The sequence below is a fragment of the Bos grunniens genome, chromosome 5 (assembly GCF_055505025.1).
Source record: "Bos grunniens cultivar Pamir isolate PY7600 chromosome 5, Bosgru_T2T1.0, whole genome shotgun sequence".
NCBI lineage: Eukaryota > Metazoa > Chordata > Mammalia > Artiodactyla > Bovidae > Bos > Bos grunniens.
Window position 1 is genome coordinate 112,503,965 of NC_141169.1, and position 22,541 is coordinate 112,526,505.

The 22,541-nt window shown below is 41.3% G+C and overlaps 1 protein-coding gene across 4 annotated transcripts in view; it reads right to left on the minus strand.

Moving 5' to 3' along the window:
• The window catches only part of ENTHD1 (ENTH domain containing 1), a 91,882-nt gene that overhangs the window by 20,497 nt on the left and 48,844 nt on the right, over positions 1 to 22,541 (minus strand). For all 4 annotated transcript variants that reach the window (XM_086402934.1, XM_086402932.1, XM_086402933.1 and 1 more), the window contains one exon: positions 21,394 to 21,517. In XM_086402934.1, the coding sequence (XP_086259060.1) occupies positions 21,394 to 21,517 (124 nt within the window). The remainder of the gene's footprint in view (positions 1 to 21,393; positions 21,518 to 22,541) is intronic.

A 22,541-nucleotide genomic window follows, 5' to 3' on the forward strand; every position in this document is an offset into this window, starting at 1 on the left:
GAATTATAGTTATGAAATATGTCAAGTATATTTACTACTTCTTTTGATATATGTTTGAGGTAATGGCTTAGCTTTGCATAGAGAAATAGAGATATGGACACATTTAAAGGTGCTTTTCTTTAAAAATCATCAAATGGGACAGCTGAGACTTTCAGGCCATGAAAATGGATTGTAATGTTGTGCTGTGAGCTGTGAGTTCAATGCTAATGAAGCAACTGTATAAAATAAAGTGTCTTGAGACAGGAACACACATAAAACAAGGTTATGTGTTGATCGGCTGGCAGTGATGTTGTGACCAGAGATCATGGGAACCTGAGTCCGTTTCCCAGGAGCAGGGATTCAGGAGGGAAGGTGTCAGTGTTTGTCGTGACCTCAGAGAACCAGACGACTGTATGTTCAACTTGAATAAATCCTGCCCAACCTTTTACTAAGTTGATTGTACCACCAGGGGAGCTTTTAAAACTCCCCTGGGTCAGGTTACACCAAGACCAAATAAATTAGCACCTCTGGCAAGGGGACTCAGGGACAGTGGTCTAAAAGCCAGCGTCCACTGTCACTGATAAAAACTCTAGGAGAAGAGATAGGATGATCACGGCAATCAGCTCAGTTCAGTTCAGACGCTCAGTCGTGTCCGACTCTTTGCAACCCCATGAATCGCAGCACGCCAGGCCTCCCTGTCCATCACCAATTCCCAGAGTCTACTCAAACTCATGTCCATCGAGTCAGTGATGCCATCCAGCCATCTCATCCTCTGTCATCCCCTTCTCCTCCTGCTCCCAATCCCTCCCAGCATCAGAGTCTTTTCCAATGAGTCAGCTCTTCGCATGAGGTGGCCAAAGTACTGGAGTTTCAGCTTTAGCATCAGTCCTTTCAATGAACACAGCAATAAATAGTTGCTAATTTCACCCTCCTCCCCCAAAAAAAGAAAACAGATCATAATGATTGGATTATATTGGGTTGGTCAGAAAGTATGTTAGGGTTTTCCTGTAACATATCATGGAAAAGCCTGAATAAACTTTTTGGCCAACCCAATAATATAGGTACTGGATGTTTATTATTAAATTTTACACCATAGTTATGGTCTCACCAATAATAGAAATCCTAATTTCCCTTAACAGATTATCATTATCAAAACTGAAGCTCTAAATATCTTCGGGAAGCTGGGGATCATTACCTAGAGCGCCGTTTTCTGTCTTTTAGGCTAGCATTTACATGGATCTGGTGTCTGGCAGGCCGAGGTCTCCGTGTGCTACAGAGCACACTCCAGGCTGACTGCAATGGGCAGGTGCCTGAGGGCGCAAGTGTTTGTCACCATCCAACCAACCCATATAAGCACAATAAAACCCTGCATGTGACTCCAGGAGAGTGAAATATTAAGCGGAACTGGACCAGCGGTCTAATTCTGACGTGACTTAAACATACGCAACGTTTGAACTGGTACCTGGCCCACAGTAAACAAATGTAGTAAACAGGTACTGTTATTCCGGGACAGTCTAAAGAAGTGGCATTATGAGGGACTTGCTGCCATGGCCCTGTCTGGAAGCAGATGGGGACCTGAACACACCAAGTACTCTCCTTTCCCCCCAGAAATTCCTGCATTCGCAGACCACAAAGCATAACCAAGACTTTGTGAGCACTGGTTCTTGTATTTGAGAACACGGGAGCTGGCGTGCTGTGGAAAGATGATGTTGAAGAACTACAGTTGTCAAACGTTTTCCCCATAGATGTACAGACCAGTGACAAACTATTTTTTACCTTAACACTGAGTAAAAATCATGCCTAAGTCTGAAATACTGCAAAAAACCTTTAAATATAATTTAAATTGTGAATTCAAAAGCAACTACTATTTCTCATGATGCATGAGTTACTCAAAATAAGCACACATGAAAACCTTTCAACTATTAAAACTTCACAAATTATATATGTCCCTTTGGAAAATACCTTACAGAACACCTAAGATGCTAGGTACTGTTTCTCTTCCTTTGGCAGAGGGGGATGGTCCTTGTTCTTACAGCTTTCTGCTTATACACATATATATGCATTTTAATTGAAATATAATTGATGCACAATATTATGTGAGCTTCAAGTGTACTGTATAGCACTTTGACGTCAGCATACATTATGAAATGATCACCATGACCAGTCTCGTAACCATCTGTCTCCATATAAAGTTATTACAATATTACCTTATGCTGTATGCTACACCCCCATAGCTTACTTATAACTGGAGGTTTGTACCTGTTAATCTCCTTCACCTATTTCCTCCACAGCTTACATTTTAATATAATATGATTTACAACACTATAATTTATCTATTGTTTCCTTTGCTGTTTTTATTTCACATGTTTTCATTCATTCATTTTTGCAATGAATATATTGAGGATGGATCATGTACTGTACATTGTGCTTGAAAATGCAAAAGTCAGCAGAATTAGACCAGCAAAGCCTTCAGACATTGTTAATTGATTGGAATTATAACATACAGAATATAAAATGACCACAGATATACTTAGCTTCTATAAAGAAATAAAAGCTTGAAAACATGAGCAAGAAATAAGAAATTATACAAATAGAACAAAGGACTTTCCTGTTGGCCCAGTGGTTAAGATTCTGCGCTTCCAATGCAGGGGGTGCAGGTTCAATCCCTTGGCGAGGAACTAAGATCCCCCATCCCGTATGTCACAGGACATGGCTAAAAGTAAGTAAATAAATAAAACCGAGTAGATCTGACAAAGATCCAAATAGACTTCTGTGCTGTGCTATCCTTAGTCACTCAATCGTGTCCGACTCCTTGTGACCCCATGGACTGTAGCCCACCAGGCTCCTCTGTCCATGGGATTCTCCAGGCAAGAATACTGGAGTGGGTTGCATGCCCTCCTCTAAAAATGAAAAATAAAATAACTGAAAATTTAAATGTAACTGGTTGATTTAAGCAGCAGATTAACTCCAGTTGAAGAAAAAACTGGGAACTGGAAGACAGGTACAAAGATTCAGAAGCACAGCACAGAGATCAGAGGGAGAGACAGTACGGATGCGAGGAGTGAGAGGTGCTCCATCCAAGCGGCCAGAGCTCCAACTCTCCTTCCAGTCTCCAGCTGCCTGCCCCATGCGAGTCAGCCATTCTCAAGTGCCTCAAAGGTTCCCCCGCACACCAGGGGCTGTCCCACCTGGCTTTTGCTCCCGCCGCTCTTTTACTTTTCTTTCCCTCTGTCTTCTGGAGGTCGACTTAAAGGAACAAAGCTCCCTCCTATGAGCTCACAGGGGCGGGTGAGGGACAGGTAAGGGACAAGGGTCTGTCTCTTCCTCACTGGTCCCTGCTGTGGTCATATACTGTTGGTGGTCACCACTCTTTCTGCTGAGGTCTCTCTGCCCTCCAGGCAGCCCTACTGGACAGGACCCAAGATGACCACGATGGCTCTCCGTCCTGCCAAACCCACCTCTGGGCAGCTCCCTACTCTGATCAACTCTGGGGCACAGGCCGAAACCAACTCACCAGGCCTCAGTGGCTTTACTGCCAACGTGACTGGTCAGTGTCTCTCACTTCAGGCCAGAGTCTGATCCTGGCTAAAATTCCAGATATGAGTCAGGCACCGGTTCTCCAATTCCAGGGAATATATCTCAGAGCCCCTCTCACTGGGACTGGGGTCAGTGAGTAGCAGTCTCTTCAGTGCTCCTCCAAAGGGGGCGGTGCGTGGAGACTCGTGGCATATGGCATTAGCTCCCTCCCAAGACATGCCCTGCATACACACGGTATTGATAGTAACACGAAGAGGGAAAATCAAGCACCACTATTTCCATTTTGTTAAAACTGCTAACTTCAGGGAAACGAAGCTGTAGCTTGAACATGCTGGATATGCTGGACTGTGATCAACAAGAAGGGCAAAATGATTAACTTCTAAATTTCTCTCTAAATTTTATTAAGGGATTGGGCATGTTTGATGATGACCTACATTCAAGATGTGCCATGCTTTTTAAAATAGTAATAAAATTCTCAGATCTCTGAAATGCACTGTAGACATAACCACTATCCAGAAAGCACACACAGAATCTTTAATTAGATGTCTCACGGAAAGACTGATTCAAGAAATAGGAAAAATAATCGTCTAAGGTGGAATTCAGTTATTCTAGTGTACTGATAGTCAATATTTCCAGAACAAATATAGAACTCCGAAATGCAACTCTTATTATTTCCCCAAACCTCTTCTCTCCTGTCCTCCCCTTCTCAGTAAATGGCACCGTCACACATTCACTTCACAAAGGCAGGAAACCAGGAATCATCTTTGCCTCCATCCTTTTCCTCATGCTGACCACGGGCCATCAGGAGATCCTCAGGGCTGAACTCTAAACTGCATGTCAAATTTGTCCACTTTCCTCCACAGCCACTGTTCTGCCTCAGCCATGGTCATCTGGACGGTCTCCAGAGCCTCATCATTGGTCTTTCTGCATTTGCTTTTCTCCATAACGTATTTCCCCTTGGCTTATATTTTGTTCTTGTTGTTCAGTTGCTAAGTCATGTCTGACTCTTTGCAACCCCATGAACTGCAGCATGCCAGGCTTCCCTGTCATTCACTATCTCCTCGAGTTTGCTCAAACTCATGTCCATTGACTTGGTGATGTCATCCAACCATCTCATATTCTGTCAGCTCCTTCTTCTCTTGCCCTCAATCTTTCCCAGCATTGGGGTCTTTTCCAATGAGTTGGCTCTTCACATCAGGTGGCCAAAGTATTGGGACTTTAGCTTCAGCATCGGGCCTTCTAATGAATATTCAGGGTTGATCTCCTTTAGGATTGACTGGTTGGATCTTCTTGGTGTCCAAGGGACTCTCAAGAGTCTTCTCCAGCACCACATTTTGAAAGCATCAATTCTTCAGCACTCAGCCTTCTTTATGGCCCAACTCTCACATCCATACATGTTAAAGTTGTGGAAAAGTTCCATATCTGTACTGGAAGAACCACAGCTTTGACTAGACGGACCTTTGTTGGCAAAGTGATGTCTCTGATTTTTAATGTGCTGTCTAGGTTTGTCATAGCTTTTCTTCCAAGGAGCTGCTGCTGCTAAGTCATGTCAGTAATGTTCGACTCTGTGCGACCCCACAGATGGCAGCCCACCAGGCTCCCATCCCTGGGATTCTCCAGGCAAGAATACTGGAGTGGGTTGCCATTTCCTTCTCCAGTGCATGAAAGTGAAAAGTGAAAGTGAAGTTGCTCAGTCATGTCCGACTCTGCACAACCCCAGGGAGCAAACGTCTTTTAATTTTGCGGCTGCAGTCACTGTACACAGTGATTTTGGATCCCAAGAAAATAAAATCTGCCACTGTTTCCATTTCTCCCCATCTATTTGCCATGAAGTGATGGGACCGGAGAGCCCAGAGAAGCAATAACTCTGTCTCCAGCATGTTAGGAAAGGCTTCCTGGAAGAAGCAACATTTAGCTGAACCCTCAAGATTCAAATGAAAAGGAATGGAGAACAGGGTAAGGGGCACATTCAAAGTGGGAGAGAACACGGCATTTTGGCAAGCTGCTCAGCAACCACTGCTAGACCACTGCGTGTGATGGAGGAAGGAGGAGGCAAAAGGCAAGCTGCAGAGGAAAGCGGAGGCCAACGAGGAAGGAGCTTATCCGCCAGGCTAAGGTGATAGACTTTATCCTAAGGGGAGCTTCTCAGAATTCTGACCGGATCAGAGCTGCATTTTAGAAATGTTCTTAGTCTCCAGTTCTGTTTTGACCCCTGACTGCTCTTCCTAACTTGTCTTCCTCCAATCTTTTCTTTACACCACATCCACAGTCATCTTCCTGAAAGCAAGGAAGATCTGGTTGTCTCATGTCCTTGCTTAAATCACTTCAAAGGCTCCCCATCATTATCCAGACACAACTGAAACTCCTCCAGCACATGCTTGCCTTAGTCCATTCGCGCTGCGATAACACAGTACCACAGACGGGGTAGCTTAGAGACAACAGAAATTTCTCTCTCACAGTTCTAGAGGCTGAAGTCTGAGGTCAGGGTACCAAGATAGCTGGGTCCTGCAAGGCCTTCTTTTAGGTAAAGACTGCTGACTGCTCACCGTGTATTCAGCTGGTGGGAGGGCTGGGGAGCTGTGTGAGGTCTAAGATCACCAGTCCCCTTCCAACTTCCTCTTACCCCACCCCCTTGTCCTCTCACACCCTCACACCTCTCACAGCCCAAGATATTCTGTTCTTCTTCCCTCACTTGGTCTGGCTGATTCTGTGTAATAGGCAAAACAGTGTAGTGAAGTGTTTTTCAAACTGCAGGTTGTGATCTGTTAGTAGGTTATGAGATCGATTTTGTAGGTCACATCCAATATTTAAAAAAAAACTGTCTAGAATAAAATAGAATGGATCAGAGTACATTTCCAATAACTATCGCAACACTACTGTTTCTGGTGAGTGTGTGTACTGGGTCATTACACAAAAGGAATTTCGGACTGCAGATCACAGTTAAAAGGTTTGAAACACTCAGCATAGGCTCGGGGATCAGACTATTTTGGTCTAAATCCTGACTTTGCCATTTCCGAGCTCTGTGATCTTGGGCAAGTTATTTAAAAATTCTGTGTGGATTTTCTTCATTGATCTCATGAGACGGTTTTGAAGAGTAAAGGAATTAAAGTGCATAAAAGTATACCCAGCACACACATGACACCAGGGCTGGCAGTTTAGTCATTATCTATCCTTTAGGTTCCTGAACTCACTTTCTCTAGAATGTCTCCCCTAACATCTGAAGTCAAAGTCAGGTGCCCTCTCGTGTGCTTCCCGGCCCACTCTCTATCCTGACACTTGCCTCATCTGTCTGATCAGACCTGATCAGTCCTGATTAGATCCTGGACTGGAAGCTACATAAACTCAGGGATCTTTGTCATCATCGCATATCCAGCAGTTGGCACAGGGCCTGACACACAGTGGGTATTCAGTAAATAGCTGTAGGCTGCGTAACTCACTCACTTGGAAATAGATACACAGCCATCTGTTTCACTCAAATAAAGTCAAATTGGGACGTATACACCTCAGGTGTCACAGTCATTTGATAAAGAACTCGTCACCTTAGTTTACATTAAGACTGTTTCTCCTAATTTGAAATCTCAGAGAGTTATATGATATTTTTATAATGCATGCACTTGTTAGTAATGTAGAAAAAGATTTAGGTGGGATGGCTCTTGATCTAACATGCATAAATAATTCAAAAGTCAGTGTTTCTTTTAATCATTGCAATGATGAAAAGGGTCGGCCACTGCATGACAAATAAAAGGTGACATCTTTAAATACAGTTACCATCTTTCTAGTCTTTTAATTATTTAATTGACTTCTGCAGATGATTGTGGCTTTGCCCTATTCATTTTAGTAAGAACCTTTCACAGTTCCATTCATGTCAATTTTTCATGCACGAATCATGTTTTCCAGATTTTTGAAGTTAATAAGGTGGGAACAATTAAATTTCAAAAAAGGTTTTAATTGAATTTCTTCACCAACCATATAAAACATAGTTACTATGTTGATAACCACTCAAATTTCTGTAGTGAGTCTGAGTGAACTCCGGGAGTTGGTGGTGGACAGGGAGGCCTGGCGTGCTGCAATTCATAGGGTCGAAAAGAGTCGGACACGACTGAGCGACTGAACTGAACTGAACTTGCAATACTCTGATGATAGAAAGATACTTTCAGGGAAATGTGAAAGCATGGAGCAACCCCCCTCAAAATGGAAACCATGAATGCAATGCACCTAACCCATGAGCAACGGCCTGAACAGCGTCATATACACCTGGAAGTAGCGAAGAGCAGAGTTCACAGTCAGAGCAGAGTTACCATACCCTGGGGTGGTCCACAAAACCCCTGAATCAAATGATTCTCTTACAGAATCAAAGAGACACACAAGTGACACACATCGGATGGTGCTAAGCGTTTCCAGGAAGATAAAGCAGGAAGCAGGGAGACGGTGTGCCAGTGGAGGTGGTGAGGCGTCAGTTTTTGGTACTGTGCTCAGGAAAGCCTCCCAAGGCTGTGACGCTTCAGCAGCACCTGAAAAGAGCGATGCCAAGAGCCAGAGAAGAGTGAGAGAACACTGTGTGTGGGACTCAGAAGTGGCCTCCAGAAGAAACGCACTCCTCTGGCAGGCTGTAGAAGGAAGCGTAAAGGCTCTGGGAGATGGGACTGTTGGAAGGGATCTGTTCCGTGCAATGTGCTCAGACAACTTCTAACTGCCCTGGAATAAACTCTCTTCACCAACACACTAGAAACTATCATGACGGCACACCAGCATCACTGCAGAGCTTGTAGGGGCTGTCATCTGCGGGCTGGAGAGGACCTCAGGGATGATGCAGTGGGACTGGGTTCCCTGATCGCAGTGGGGATAATGGCATCTGGAGTGGCAACAGCTTAATCTTAGAGACAAGCGAGGCACAAGAACCATAGCAGGCCACAGGGATGCAATGATATCAGGGTTTTTTTTTGTATGTTTGTTTTTACTTTCAGGGATATATCAGATCAGATCAGATCAGTTGCTCAGTCGTGTCTGACTCTTTGCGACCCCATGAATTGCAGCACGCCAGGCCTCCCTATCCATCACCAACTCCAGGAGTTCACTGAGACTCACGTCCAGATATACGGTAATGGTTAATGAATGACAAGATGAATAAAAAATAGGTGGGCAGCTTCTGAAGTGCTGCTCTACATGAAAAAGTGAAAAAAGTGAAAGTGAAAGTCATTCAGTTGTGTCCAACCCTTTGTGACTCCAAGGACTATACAGTCCATGGAATTCTCCAGGCCAGAATACTGGAGTGGGTAGCCTTTCCCTCCTCCAGGAGATCTTCCCAATCCAGGGATTGAATCCAAGTCTCCCACATTGCAGACGCTGCTCTACATACACAGATGGAAAACCTAAGTAGTGTCCTTATGGGAGAAGTCACGGCCTTTTACTCAATTCCTAAACTCAAGCCAGTTCACAAAGCCAGAATCTCCTGATTGAGGGGAAGGTCAGATCCCCTTGAGAAAGAATCCCGAAATGCCCACCACAGGTATATATGGTAAATCTCCTAAACCTTCCCTAGAGGACCCGAAGCCATTTACAATAGTGACTCTCCTTGGGAAGGGAAACACACAGAACTCCCCGGTCTTGTTAGATACTGGCTCTTAACTGACACTAATCTCTGGAGATCCAACAATGCCATTTTGCTGTACTAAGTAGGGATTTATGGAAATCAGGTAACACATGAAGTCTCCACCTAGACAACAGCTCACAATGGGTCCCGTAAAATCGCAGACCTACCTCCAGTATTTCCATGGTTTCAGAATGTATAATGGGAATAGATACACTTAGTAACTGGCAGAATCCCCACTTTAGTTTCACAACCCATGGAGTTCAGGCTATTACGGTTAGACAGACCACATAGAAACCTCAAGAATTAATTACACCTCCTCACTCCAAAAAATATTTTTTGGGAAACAGCAGACATTAGTGCTACCATCAAAGACTTAAAAGTTATAGGGGCAGTGAAAAGCCAGATAGTTTGTAGAGAATGACTAGAGATCATTGCAAATATAATCAAGTGGTGATACCAATCATAGCTGTAATTCCAGCTGTGATATCTTCCCTAGAGCAAATCAACACAGCCCCTGGAATCTTATGTCCAGTTATTGGCCTAGAAATGTTTCTTTAAAAACCTCTATTAATAATGAGAATCAGTCTTCATGTGGCAGAGACAGAGTATACCTTTACTGTCTTGCTTCAATCTCTTTCATCAGAGACCAGACAGACCTGGATTTCCTTGATATCCCACAGAACATCACACTGGTCCTTCACGTTGATGACACAGTGCTAACCGGACTTAATAAGCAGGAAGAAACAAGCCCTCAGCGCTTCATGCATGCAGAGGTGGGAGATAAATTCTCAGAATGCTCTAGGGTTGCAACATTTGTGGAGTTTTTAGAGTATTCAGTGGTCTGTTGCATGTTAACATATCCTCTCTAAAGTGAGAGACAAGTCGTTGGGACTTCCCTGGTGGCCCAGTGGTTAAGACTCCGTGCTCCCAATGCAGGGGGCCCAGGTTCCATCTCTGCTCAGGGAACTAGATCCCACTAAGAGCCCACATGCTGCAACCCCAGCTGCAGCCAAAAAAAAAAAAAAAAGCAGTGAGAGACAAGTCGCTGCCCCTTGAATTATCCAACACAAAGAAATAAATCACAGTGAAACAGGCGTCTTGGAATTTCAGAGGCAATGTATACCACATTTGGGTTGTGCTGCTCTGACCATTTACTGCCATTTTTTAGTGGGGATCAAAGCAAGAAAAGGTTCTGCCACAGGCCAAGGCCACTGCATAAGCTTCTCAGACAGCTGGACCATATAACCTTGAACCAACACAAGTGCCTGATGCAGAGAGAGATGGTAAGCAGAGCATCTCGTGAGCCCCAATAGGAAAATCACAAAGCTGACCTCTAGGACTCAGGAGTCATGTCTTCTTTTGCCTACACCTCAGAACACCAAACAACTATGTGCCCATCATGTAATGGGTGTTGCCTGGTCCAAAGGACAAAGAATTGGGATTGCACAGCAGCATTCTATTGTAACAGCAAATGGAACAGACGAGTCCAGACCGAGCCAGAAGGCCCATGGAAACTATACAGACAGATAGCTCAGACTCCACGGAATCTGCTCTCATTATTTACTACTCCCCGCTCAACTTCCACCTCTAGCTCCATGCAGAACTGCCAGTTAACAGAGAAAAGTATAGGGCTGGTTTACAGATGAATCTCTGGAATGCCAGGAGTAGCCAGCAGTAGTTAACTGCTAAATCAGAGTCTCACTCACAAGTGCCCTGAAAGAGTAGGAAAATCCTCCAGAAGACAGAATTGCAAACAGATGCACACTTCACATGGAAGGCAAGAAGCAGTTCATGGTCGATGGGGGCTATCAGGGACCTGGAAAAAAAAAGATTGGAGGATTGGAGACCAATACGCGGATGAATCTTCAGGGTGTATGCGCACACTGTGTGAAGACACTCACGCCCCATAGAAGTGCCTGCCAGAGAACATTCACTGCAGAAGAGGCTCTCAAAAATCAGACAGGCAAGACACTCTGTTTAATGGACGTCAACCGCCCTCTTCCCTTAGTCGTTCTAGTAGCTGTGCAGTGGACTTTGGCCGTGTGGTAGGGGTGGAGACTGCATGGGTTCAACAACACGAGTCTTCTGTCACCAAGATCATGGCTACCATAGCTGCTGAATGCCCAACCTGTTAAGAGTAGAAGTTAATGCTATATCCCTAGCATGTCACCATTTCCCAGGAAAAGCAGCCAATTACCTGGTGTCAGGTTGATTATATTGGACCTACTCATTATAAAGGGGGCAGTGCTTTGTCTTCATGAGGAGACAGATGTATTCTGGGTAGCTACGTGCCTTCCCTGCCTGCAGTCCTTCTGCCAGCGCCATTACTGAAGGTACAGAATACTTTATCTACTTTCATATCATCTCACAAACAACCCTACACAAATTATTCCAGCGTATAAACAAAGAGCAAACACTTTCCAAATCTTTTTATGAGTCTGGCAACATCCCAGTATCAAAACATAACAAATAAAATATGAGAAAAGACAGTCCTGGTTAATTTCACTCATGGATACAGATGCAAAACTCATAAATAAAACATTAGCAAACCAAACCCAGCAAGATATATAAAAGATAATATATCATCACCAAGTTGAGTGTATTACAGAAATTCAAGGTTGTTTCAACATTTGGAAATCAGTTAATTTACCAAATTAACAGCTTAAAGGAGAAAAATCTATAACCATCAATATAGATACTAAAAATGGATAAAATTCAACACATATTCATGATAAAACTGTTGACAAAGTAGGAATAGAGATCTGCAAAAAACATACAGTAAACTTATCTTAATGGCAAAATGCTGAAATCGTTTTCTTTAAGATACAGACTGAATCTAGGAAGACCACGATCACAGTTTCTACTCAGCATTCCCTGAATGGTTCTGCCTAGCAAGGTGAGGTAAGAAAATGAAATACAAGGTACAGTTTACAAGTGTGAAATAAATCTGCCATCATTTACAAGTGATGTGATTTTCAACCCAAGAAACTGAGAAGAATCTACAAGAAAATTGGTAAGAATTAGTTGAGCAAGGTTACTGGCTATAAAATCAATATACAAAAAGTAGTTCTACTCATTCTCATCATCAACAATCTGTTAGAATATGCAATTTATAAAATTATATCTTTTACAGTAGCAACAAAAAATACATAAAGTACATAGGACTAAATCTAACAAAAGATACATAAGACTTGTATGGGGAAAAACTATAAAATACAACACAGTGAAGTGAAAGTTGCTCAGTCGTGTGCGACTTTTTGTGACCCCATGGACTCTACAGTCCATGGAATTCTCCAGGCCAGAATACTGGATTGTGTAGCCTTTCCCTTCTCCAGGGGATCTTTCCAACCCAGGGATCAAACCCAGTTCTCCTGCATTGCAGGAGGATTCTTTACCAGCTAAGCCATAAGGGAAGCCCAGGAATACTGGAGTGGGTAGCCTATCCCTTCTGCAGGGGATCTTCCTGATCCAAGAATCGAACCAGAGTCTCCTGCATTGCAGGTAGATTCTTTACCAACTGAGCTATCAGGGAAGCCAATTCAATGAAGAAGACTTAAATAAGCAGAATAATTTGATATTGTAAAGAGGTCACTTCTCCAAATTGATTTAAAGATTGGCGAGCCAATAAAAAACTCTAAGAGGTTTTTTCAAGGAACATGACAAGCTTTTATGTGGGAAAGCAAGCAAAGGGCCAAAAAAATTAAAAAAAAGGAAAAGAAACAATGACTCTTCCTGATAAAGGAAAAGTTATCAAGAATTATTACAAAGGTTGAGTAATTACAAGTATTTGTTGGTTCTGGGATAGCCAAATGACTTGTGGAACAGAACAGAACTTGTGGAACAGAAAGCTGAGAAACAAAAATCCATGCATATGTGTAAACTTGCTTTAGGCTATAGATGGTACTTCAGTTCATCAGGGAAAGGACAGACTTTTCAATAATTGATGCTGGGACAGCTGGTTATTCATTTAGAAGTAAAAATGGACTCCTGCTTCAACCATACACAAAATCCAATTCCAGCGGCATTAAGAGCTTAATTGTGGAAAGCAAAATTATAAAAATCTTAACCTTTATGGTCTTAAGACAAGAAAGAATTTTTATAGATCACAAGATACAAAAAAATACAAATCATAAAGAATGAAATTCTACCTCATTAAAATTAAGAACTTCTGCTACCAGAAAATTAACAGGCCCATTAATGAATTTGATAAAATTGCAGGATATAAAATTAATATACAGAAATCTGTTGCATTTCTATATACTAACAACACACATTAACCGTACACGTTCTGAAATATCAGAAAGAGAAATTAAGCAAATTATCCCATTTACCATTGCATCAAAAAGAATAAAATACCTAGGAATAAGTACCTAAGGAGGCAAAAGACCTGTACTCCAAAAACTATAAGACACTGATGAGAGAAACTGAAGATGACACAAACAAATGGAAAGACATACTGTGTTCCTGGGTTGGAAGAATTAATAGTTAAAATGACCATACCACCCAAGGAAATCTACAGATTCAATGCAGTCCTTATCAAATTGTTGATGGCACTTTTCAGAGAACTAGAACAAAATTTTTCTGTTTGTTTGTTTGAAAACACAAAAGACTCTGAGTAACCAATCTTAGGAAAGATGAAGGGAGCTGCAGGAATCCTACTGCCTGATTGCAGAGTATATTACAAAGCTACAGTCATCAGAACAGTGTAGTACTGACACAAAAACAGGCATATAGATCAATGGAAAGGATAGAAAGCCCAGAAATAAACCCAGGCACTTACGGTCAATTAACTTATGACAAAAGAAGCAAGATTACACAGTGTTGGAAAGACAGTTTGTTCAACAAAAATGGTGCTGGGAAAACTGGACAGCTACATGTAAAAAAAGAAATGTATTTAGATCATTCTTTAACACCACACACAAAAATAAACTCAAAATGGATTAAAGACGGGACACAAGAAAATTCCTAGAGGAAAACATAGGCAGAACACTCTCTGACATAAATCACAACAGTATCTTTTTTGCTCTGACTCCCAGAATAATGGAAATAAACAATGGGACCTACTTAAACTCAAAAGTTTTTGCACAGTAAAGGAAACATAAAACAAAATGAAAATACAATCCATAAATTGGAAGAAAATATTTGTAATGATGTGATTGATGGGATTAATCTCCAAAATTTACAGCTCATGAGGCATAACACCATCAAAACAAAGAACTCAATCAAAAAATGAGCAGAATACCTACATAGACATTTCTTCAAAGAAGACATACAGATGGCCTGAGAGGCACAAGAAAAGATGTTCAATATTCCCAATTATTAGGGAAATGCAAATCAAAACGAGTATCACCTCACACCAGTCAAAATGACTATCATCAAAAAATCCACAAACAAAAATAAATAAATAAAAGAATAAACAAAAGATCCACAAACAATGTATGTTGGAGAGGATGTGGAGTGAAGGGAACCCTCCTACACTGTTGGTGGGAATGTAAACTGGTACAGACACTATGGAGAGCAGTGCAGAGGTTCCTTAAAAAACTAAAAATAGAGCTACCATATGGTCTGCTCCATATGGTAGCTCCTAGAGGAGCTATCCCTCATTGAAGGTCAGGAAGGGTGGCGGTGAGGAGATACCCCTCGTCCAAGGTAAGGAGCAGTGGCTGTGCTTTGCTGCAGCAGCCGTGAAGAGATACCCCATGCCCAAGGTAAGAGAAACCCAAGTAAGATGGTAGGTGTTGCAAGAGGGCATCAGAGGGCAAACACACTGAAACCATACTCACAGAAAACTAGTCAATCTAATCACACTAGGACCACAGCCTTGTCTAACTCAATGAAACTAAGCCATGCCCGTGGGGCAACCCAAGACGGTCGGGTCATGGTGGAGAGATCTGACAGAATGTGGTCCACTGGAGAAGGGAATGGCAAACCACTTCAGTATTCTTGCCTTGAGAACTCCATGAACAGTATGAAAAGGCAAAATGATAGGATACTGAAAGAGGAACTCCCCAGGTCAGTAGGTGCTACTGGAGATCAGTGGAGAAATAACTCCAGAAAGAATGAAGGGATGGAGCCAAAGCAAAAACAATACCCAGCTGTGGATGTGACTGGTGATAGAAGCAAGGTCCGATGCTGTAAAGAGCAATATTGCATAGGAACCTGGAATGTCAGGTCCATGAATCAAGGCAAATTGGAAGTGGTCAAACAAGAGATGGCAAGAGTGAATGCCGACATTCTAGGAATCAGCAAACTGAAATGGACTGGAATGGGTGAATTTAACTCAGATGACCATTATATCTACTACTTTTTCTGAATCCCTCAGAAGAAATGGAGTAGCCATCATGGTCAACAAAAGAGTCCAAAATGCAATACTTGGATGCAATCTCAAAAATGACAGAATAACCTCTGTTCATTTCCAAGGCAAACCATTCAATATCACAGTAATCCAAGTCTATGCCCCAACCAGTAACACTGAAGAAGCTGAAGTTGAATGGTTCTATGAACATCTACAAGACCTTTTAGAACTAACACCCAAAAAAGATGTCCTTTTCATTATAGGGGACTGGAATGAAAAGTAGGATGTCAAGAAACACCTGGAGTAACAGGCAAATTTGGCCTTGGAATATGGAATGAAGCAGGGCAAAGACTAATAGAGTTTTGCCAAGAGAACACACTAGTCATAGCAAACACCCTCTTCCAACAATACAAGAGAAGACTCTACACATGGACATCACCAGATGGTCAACACCAAAATCAGATTGATTATATTCTTTGCAGCCAAAGATGGAGAAACTCTATACAGTCAACAAAAACAAGACCAGGAGCTGACTGTGGCTCAGATCATGAACTCCTTATTGCCAAATTCAGACTTAAATTGAAGAAAGTAGGGAAAACCACTAGACCATTCAGGTATGACCTAAATCAAATCCCTTATGATTATACAGTGGAAGTGAGAAATAGATTTAAGGGTCTAGATCTGATAGAGTGCCTGATGAACTATGGAATGAGGTTCGTGACATTGTATAGGAGACAGGGATCAAGACCATCCCCATGGAAAAGAAATGCAAAAAAGCAAAATGGCTGTCTGGGGAGGCCTTACAAATAGTTGTGAAAAGAAGAGAAGCAAAAACAAAGGAGAAAAGGAAATATAAAAGCATCTGAATGCAGAGTTCCAAAGAATAGCAAGAAGAGATAAGAAAGCCTTCCTCAGTGATCAATGCAAAGAAATAGAGGAAAACAATAGAATGGGAAAGACCAGAGATCTCTTCAAGAAAATCAGAGATACCAAGGGAACATTTCATGCAAAGATGGGCTCGATAAAGGACAGAAATGGTATGGACCTAACAGAAGCAGAAGATATTAAGAAGAGGTGGCAAGAATACACAGAAGAACTGCACAAAAAAGAGCTTCACGACCCAGATAATCACGATGGTGTGATCACTGACCTAGAGCCAGACATCCTGGAATGTGAAGTCAAGTGGGCCTTAGAAAGCATCACTACGAACAAAGCTAGTGGAGGTGATGGAATTCCAGTTGAGCTATTTCAAATCCTGAAAGATGATGCTGTGAAAGTGCTGCACTCAATATGCCAGCAAATTTAGAAAACTCAGCGGTGGCCACAGGACTGGAAAAGGTCAGTTTTCATTCCAATCCCAAAGAAAGGCAATGCCAAAGAATGCTCAAACTACTGCACAATTGCACTCATCTCACACGCTAGTAAAGTAATGCTCAAAATGCTCCAAGCCAGGCTTTAGCAATACGTGAACCGTGAACTTCCAGATGTTCAAGTTGGTTTTAGAAAAGGCAGAGGAATGAGAGATCAAATTGCCAACATCCACTGGATCATGGAAAAAGCAAGAGAGTTCCAGGAAAACATCTATTTCTGCTTTATTGACTATGCCAAAGCCTTTGACTGTGTGGATCACAATAAACTGTGGAAAATTCTCAAAGAGATGGGAATACCAGACCACCTGACCTGCCTCTTGAGAAATCTGTATGCAGGTCAGGAAGCAACAATTAGAACTGGACATGGAGCAACAGACTGGTTCCAAATAGGAAAAGGAGTACATCAAGGCTGTATATTGCCACCCTGCTTATTTAACTTCTATGCATAGTACATCATGAGAAACGCTGGACTGGAAGAAACACAGGCTGGAATCAAGATTGCCGGGAGAAATATCAATAACCTTAGATATGCAGATGACATCACCCCTATGTCAGAAAGTGAAGAGGAACTAAAAAGCTTCTTGATGAAAGTGAAAGTGGAGAGTGAAAAAGTTGGCTTAAAGCTCAACATTCAGAAAATGAAGATCATGGCATCCAGCCCCATCACTTCATGGGAAATAGATGGGGAAACAGTGGAAACAGTGTTAGACTTTATTTTTCTGGGCTCCAAAATCACTGCAGATGGTGATTGAAGCCATGAAATTAAAAGATGCTTACTCCTTGGAAAGAAAGTTATGACCAATCTAGACAGCATATTCAAATGCAGAGACATTACTTTGCCAACAAAGGTCCGTCTAGTCAAGGGTATGATTTTTCCAGTAGTCATGTATGGATGTGAGAGTTGGACTGTGAAGAAGGCTGAGTGCCAAAGAATTGATGCTTTTGAACTGTGGTGTTGGAGAAGACTCTTGAGAGTCCCTTGGACTGCAAGGAGATCCAACCAGTCCATTCTAAAGGAGATCAGTCCTGGGATTTCTTTGCAAGGAATGATGCTAAAGCTGAAACTCCAGTACTTTGGCCACCTCATGTGAAGAGTTGACTCATTGGAAAAGACTCTGATGCTGGGAGGGATTGGGGGCAGGAGGAGAAGGGGACGACAGAGGATGAGATGGCTGGATGGCATCACTGATTCAATGGACGTGAGTCTGAGTGAACTCCGGGAGTTGGTGATGGACAGGGAGGCCTGGCGTGCTGGGGTCGCAAAGAGTCGGACACGACTGAGCGACTGAACTGAACTGAACTCACTGATGGCCCTGCAATCCCACTCCTGGGGATATACCTGGAGAAAAACATGGTCTGAAAGGATACACGCACCCCCGTGTTCACTGCAACACTGTTTACAACAGCCAAAACAGGGAAGGGAGTTTTAGTTCTATCTACATGGTTTGAATTTTAAAAATCAGAATACATTCACTTATTATTTAGGTAATGTAAAAATAAATAAATCTTATTAAATAAATAATTATGATACAAAACTATAAATTCTATTTTGGGGGTATGGGCAAGTCCTGTGGGAACACACTGAAAGGAGAAACTAGTGTGTGGAAAGATTTTATAGCAATAGTGACATTTGAGCTGTGCCTTGCTGGTTTTTGTTTTTTTTTTTTAATTTATTTATTTTTTAATTGCAAGATAAATGCTTTACAGAAATGTGTTGGTTTCTGCCAAACGAGCTGGGCCTTGCTGTTTGAATAGGATTTTGTTAAGCATTCATTATTTGGTGAAGAATTGTGGCAGACTGTATATTCCAAAGACAACTGTGCTAATACACTTCCCACTCCATATGCTTTTTTTTCAATATGACATTGACACTTGTCCATTGAGAGGTAGGCATCTTCGTACCCTCCCCTTGAACTTTGGAAAGACTTCTCGATTGCCTTGATAAACTGAATGGGGTGGGGGAAGTATCCTGGCGTGGCTTTTGAAATTATTCTGCTCTGCTTGGTCGTTGCCTTCACAGGATGTTGAGCCTTGGAACCCAGCCACCGTGCTACAGGGATGCCCAAACTAGCCCACGGGGAGAGACCACATAAGGAGACGCATGTGGAGAGAAACTGAGGCCCAGCGGACACAGCAAGCATCAGTTACCCGACAAGTGAGTGGATGAGCCATCAGATGATTCCTGTCCCCAGCCTCTGTGTTCTCGAGCTGAGGCCCAGACATACGTCATGGAGCAGAGACCAGTCGCCCCCACTGTGCCCTGTCCTAATTCCCGACCCAGAGAATCCGTGAGCAGAATAAATGGCTATTTTATGCCACAAAAGTTTTAGAGCGATGTGTTATGCAGCTGAAGTAACTGGAACAAAGACATTCTAAGGAGAGAGTAATAGAATGTCACAAAGTATTGTGAATACTGGCAGTATTGGTGATGAGGCTGTAAAGGTTGGCCCGAACCAGACTATGAAAAGTCTTACAAGACAGTAAAAAAAAAAAAAAAAATTAGACTTACTGGCAGTAGAGAACTGTTAAAAGGTTTTAAGCTGGAAAAAAATGAAATGCTAAGATCTGCATTTGCAAGCTATCTCTGAGATCAGTGTGAAGGGAAGACTGGAGAAAAGACCAAAACAGAAATTCAATAAAGATTTTAAAAATGGTTCACATAAAAAAAAAAAAATCTTTAAAAAAAATCGGAAAAGCTCCTCCAATTAAGATGAGTCCTAAACAAGTAAAAGGGTAGAATCATCTCTCAAGCGATATGCTTTGTGACTTTTTTCCTCTTAAGGGTTGCTTCTGATGCTCATTTATACTCAATTTCTTGTTTAAAATGCTGGCAGAGAGAAGCATGTCACACAAAAACCTGCACAGGAGTATTTACAGCAGCTTTAGCTAAAATTGCCAAAACTTGGACATAACCAAGATGTTCTTCAGTAGGTGAATGGATAAATTCCCTCATATATCTTACTCAGCACTAATAAAAAAAATGCACTATTAAGCCATGAAAAGACATGGAGGAACCTTAAATGCACATTACTAACTGAAAGAAGCCATCTGAAAAGGTTACATACTACATGATTCTAACTTCATGAATTTCTGGAAAAAGGCAAAACTCTGAAGATATTTAAAATGTCAGTGATTTTCAGGGGTTACAGAGGAGGGAGGAAAGAATAGACAGAGCATAGAGGATTTTTAGGGCAGAGATGCAGTCTGTAGGATACTGTAATGGTGGATACGTGTTGTATACGTGTGTCAAAACCCATAGAATGTGCACCACCAAGAGTGAACACCAACAAAAAGTATGGTCTTTGGATGATTAAAAAGAAAAGTGTTAATGTAGGTTCACTGTTTGCAGCAAATGCAGCACTCTGGTGTGGGATGCTGAGAGTGCAGAATGTGGCGCTTGTTTGGGGAAGAGGGGTATATGGGGAAATCTTGGTACCTTCCCTCAATTTTGCTGTGAACCTAAAACTGTTCTTAGAAAAGTCTATTAAAAATATTAGGGGATGGAAATGTTAGGGGATATTAAAACACAAAAACATTTTCCTTACGTTTTCTTTCAAATTTCTGGATCTGGACCAATTTACATAAAGTGTATTCTAAGAATAAAAGCAAGCTGTCTAAAAAATTGTTACCACTTATAACCAATTATTTATGTGAATAACGCCAACCTTATACTACAAATATCACCATAACCCACAATTTCTTGTTTCTGGGTTGATTAAAATATCCTCACCAGTCTTAGAACTGGCTTTATAAGAAAACTATATACAAGTGAACTTTTACAGTAAAACTATACTAATAAACTTCAGTTTTAATATTTTGGATATTGGGACTCTATATAATGGGAAACTAAGGTGCATGGTCCAAAGATGAGGGAGAAGATGAAACTCGGAATATAAGGAGCCAACTCTGTGAAAAGGATGCCTGGATGAAAATAAAAGCAAAGATATATGAGCGGATAAAAACTACTTGGAACGTTTTGTTCATCTTCACAGATCTTTTATCCTTTTTTCCTGAGAAAATCAAGGGAAGAATGTATTGGAAACTGAGTTCATGGAGAACAGACAGGCTGGAGTGGCTGGACAGTGGATCAATCAGATCTTGAGTAGCAGTAGAGCCTGGCTGGAATTCGATAGTGTAATTTACTGGAGGCCAGTAGTGCACTGTGCCATTCTCTAGTGTTAATTACTCAAGAGATCATTAACCAATCTGTGGGACACCATGCTTCACACTTTCTCATATTTTCATCTAATGCTTGCTTCTGAAAAATATAAGCTCTTCATCAAAGAGAAGATTAATACAAACAAGAAAAGGAGCTAAAATGAACTTTATGCTTTAAAGAAAAAAATTTATGAATATAAAAGATTTAACATTTGTAGTTAATAATTTTTGAAATGAAACAATGAAAGTGAATAAAGCAAAACAGACAAAAACATTGAAACAAATAGTAAAACAAGATTCTTGGACCCTGTGTAGACTGAATTTATCCACGTTAATCTTTTCCCACAGGACCAAAGTTAAAGCCACTGTTGCTATATTTCACAAAATAAAATCTGACGAAAAACAATACCTGTCCAGTGTTTCTTATTCACGTTTCTGAGTACAATTTTTATTCTTTAATTTACCTGTATCCCAGAGATTATAAACATCTGTTTGCCCTTCTGACAACCGCGCCGTTGATGAGACAATGGAAGTAGGAATTATCGGCAAAACTGGCTTTGGATCATCCTCACAAAATAACATCAGGTCCTTATGGAAAGCAAAAGAGAACACGAAAGTAGAAAAAAATTAATCCCATTGCTTCAATTTGCTACAGCAAATGGACAATTTACGTAGGCACAATGTGTCTGTGTGTGCTAACATTATCATACATTTGGATTGAAAATTAGCACAGAAGTTATCTACACTTGGGTGTCCACTGAGTGTTGAGCGGTTTTCTACCCTTAAAAATCCCCTCTCCCTGCAGCAATGTGGCTGGACCAAGAGAATATTATGCTTAGTGAAATGTCAGACAGAGAAAGACAAATATTGTTCGACATCACTTACATGTGGAATATTAAAATAATGCAAATAAATGTATATGCAAAACAGACTCTCATATATAAAAAACAACTAATGGTTACCAAGAGAAGAGGCAAGGCGGAGGGGCATACTACGAGCATGGGATTAAGAGATGCCAACCACCATGGATAAAACAGACAAGCAACAAGGATATATTGTGATAGCACAGGAGATGACAGCCATTGTCTTGTAATAACTTTTAATGGAGTATATCTGTAAAAATACTGGATTACTATGCTGTACTCCAAAATTAACAAAATATTTTAAATCAACTATACTCCAATTAATATAAATAAATAAGTAAAAACGCAATCTGTACCTTCTAAGTATGAAAAAGTCGCTCTTTGCTACCTAGTGCAGATAAGCAATGATTTCTCTGAGGGCATGGACTTTTCCTGCCACTTCTTGAGCATCCTTAGAACTTACTATCTCAGAGGCAGACTCTGTTTTATTGGTAGTAACAGAGTTACCTGTGTGTGTCTTTTATCCATGTTTAAAATTTTAAACTTTTTATCACGGAGTAAAGAAAGCAGACAATAATCCGGTCAAGTAGGTTAAACAAGAATCAACTCAACCAGTCTTGTTTCATTTGTATCTTTACCACTTCCCATCTATTTTATTTTGAAGCAAATCTTAGATATATCACTTATTTCAATATGTATCTCAAATGATAAGAACTCTAACAAAAATAATTGTGTTTACACCTATAAAA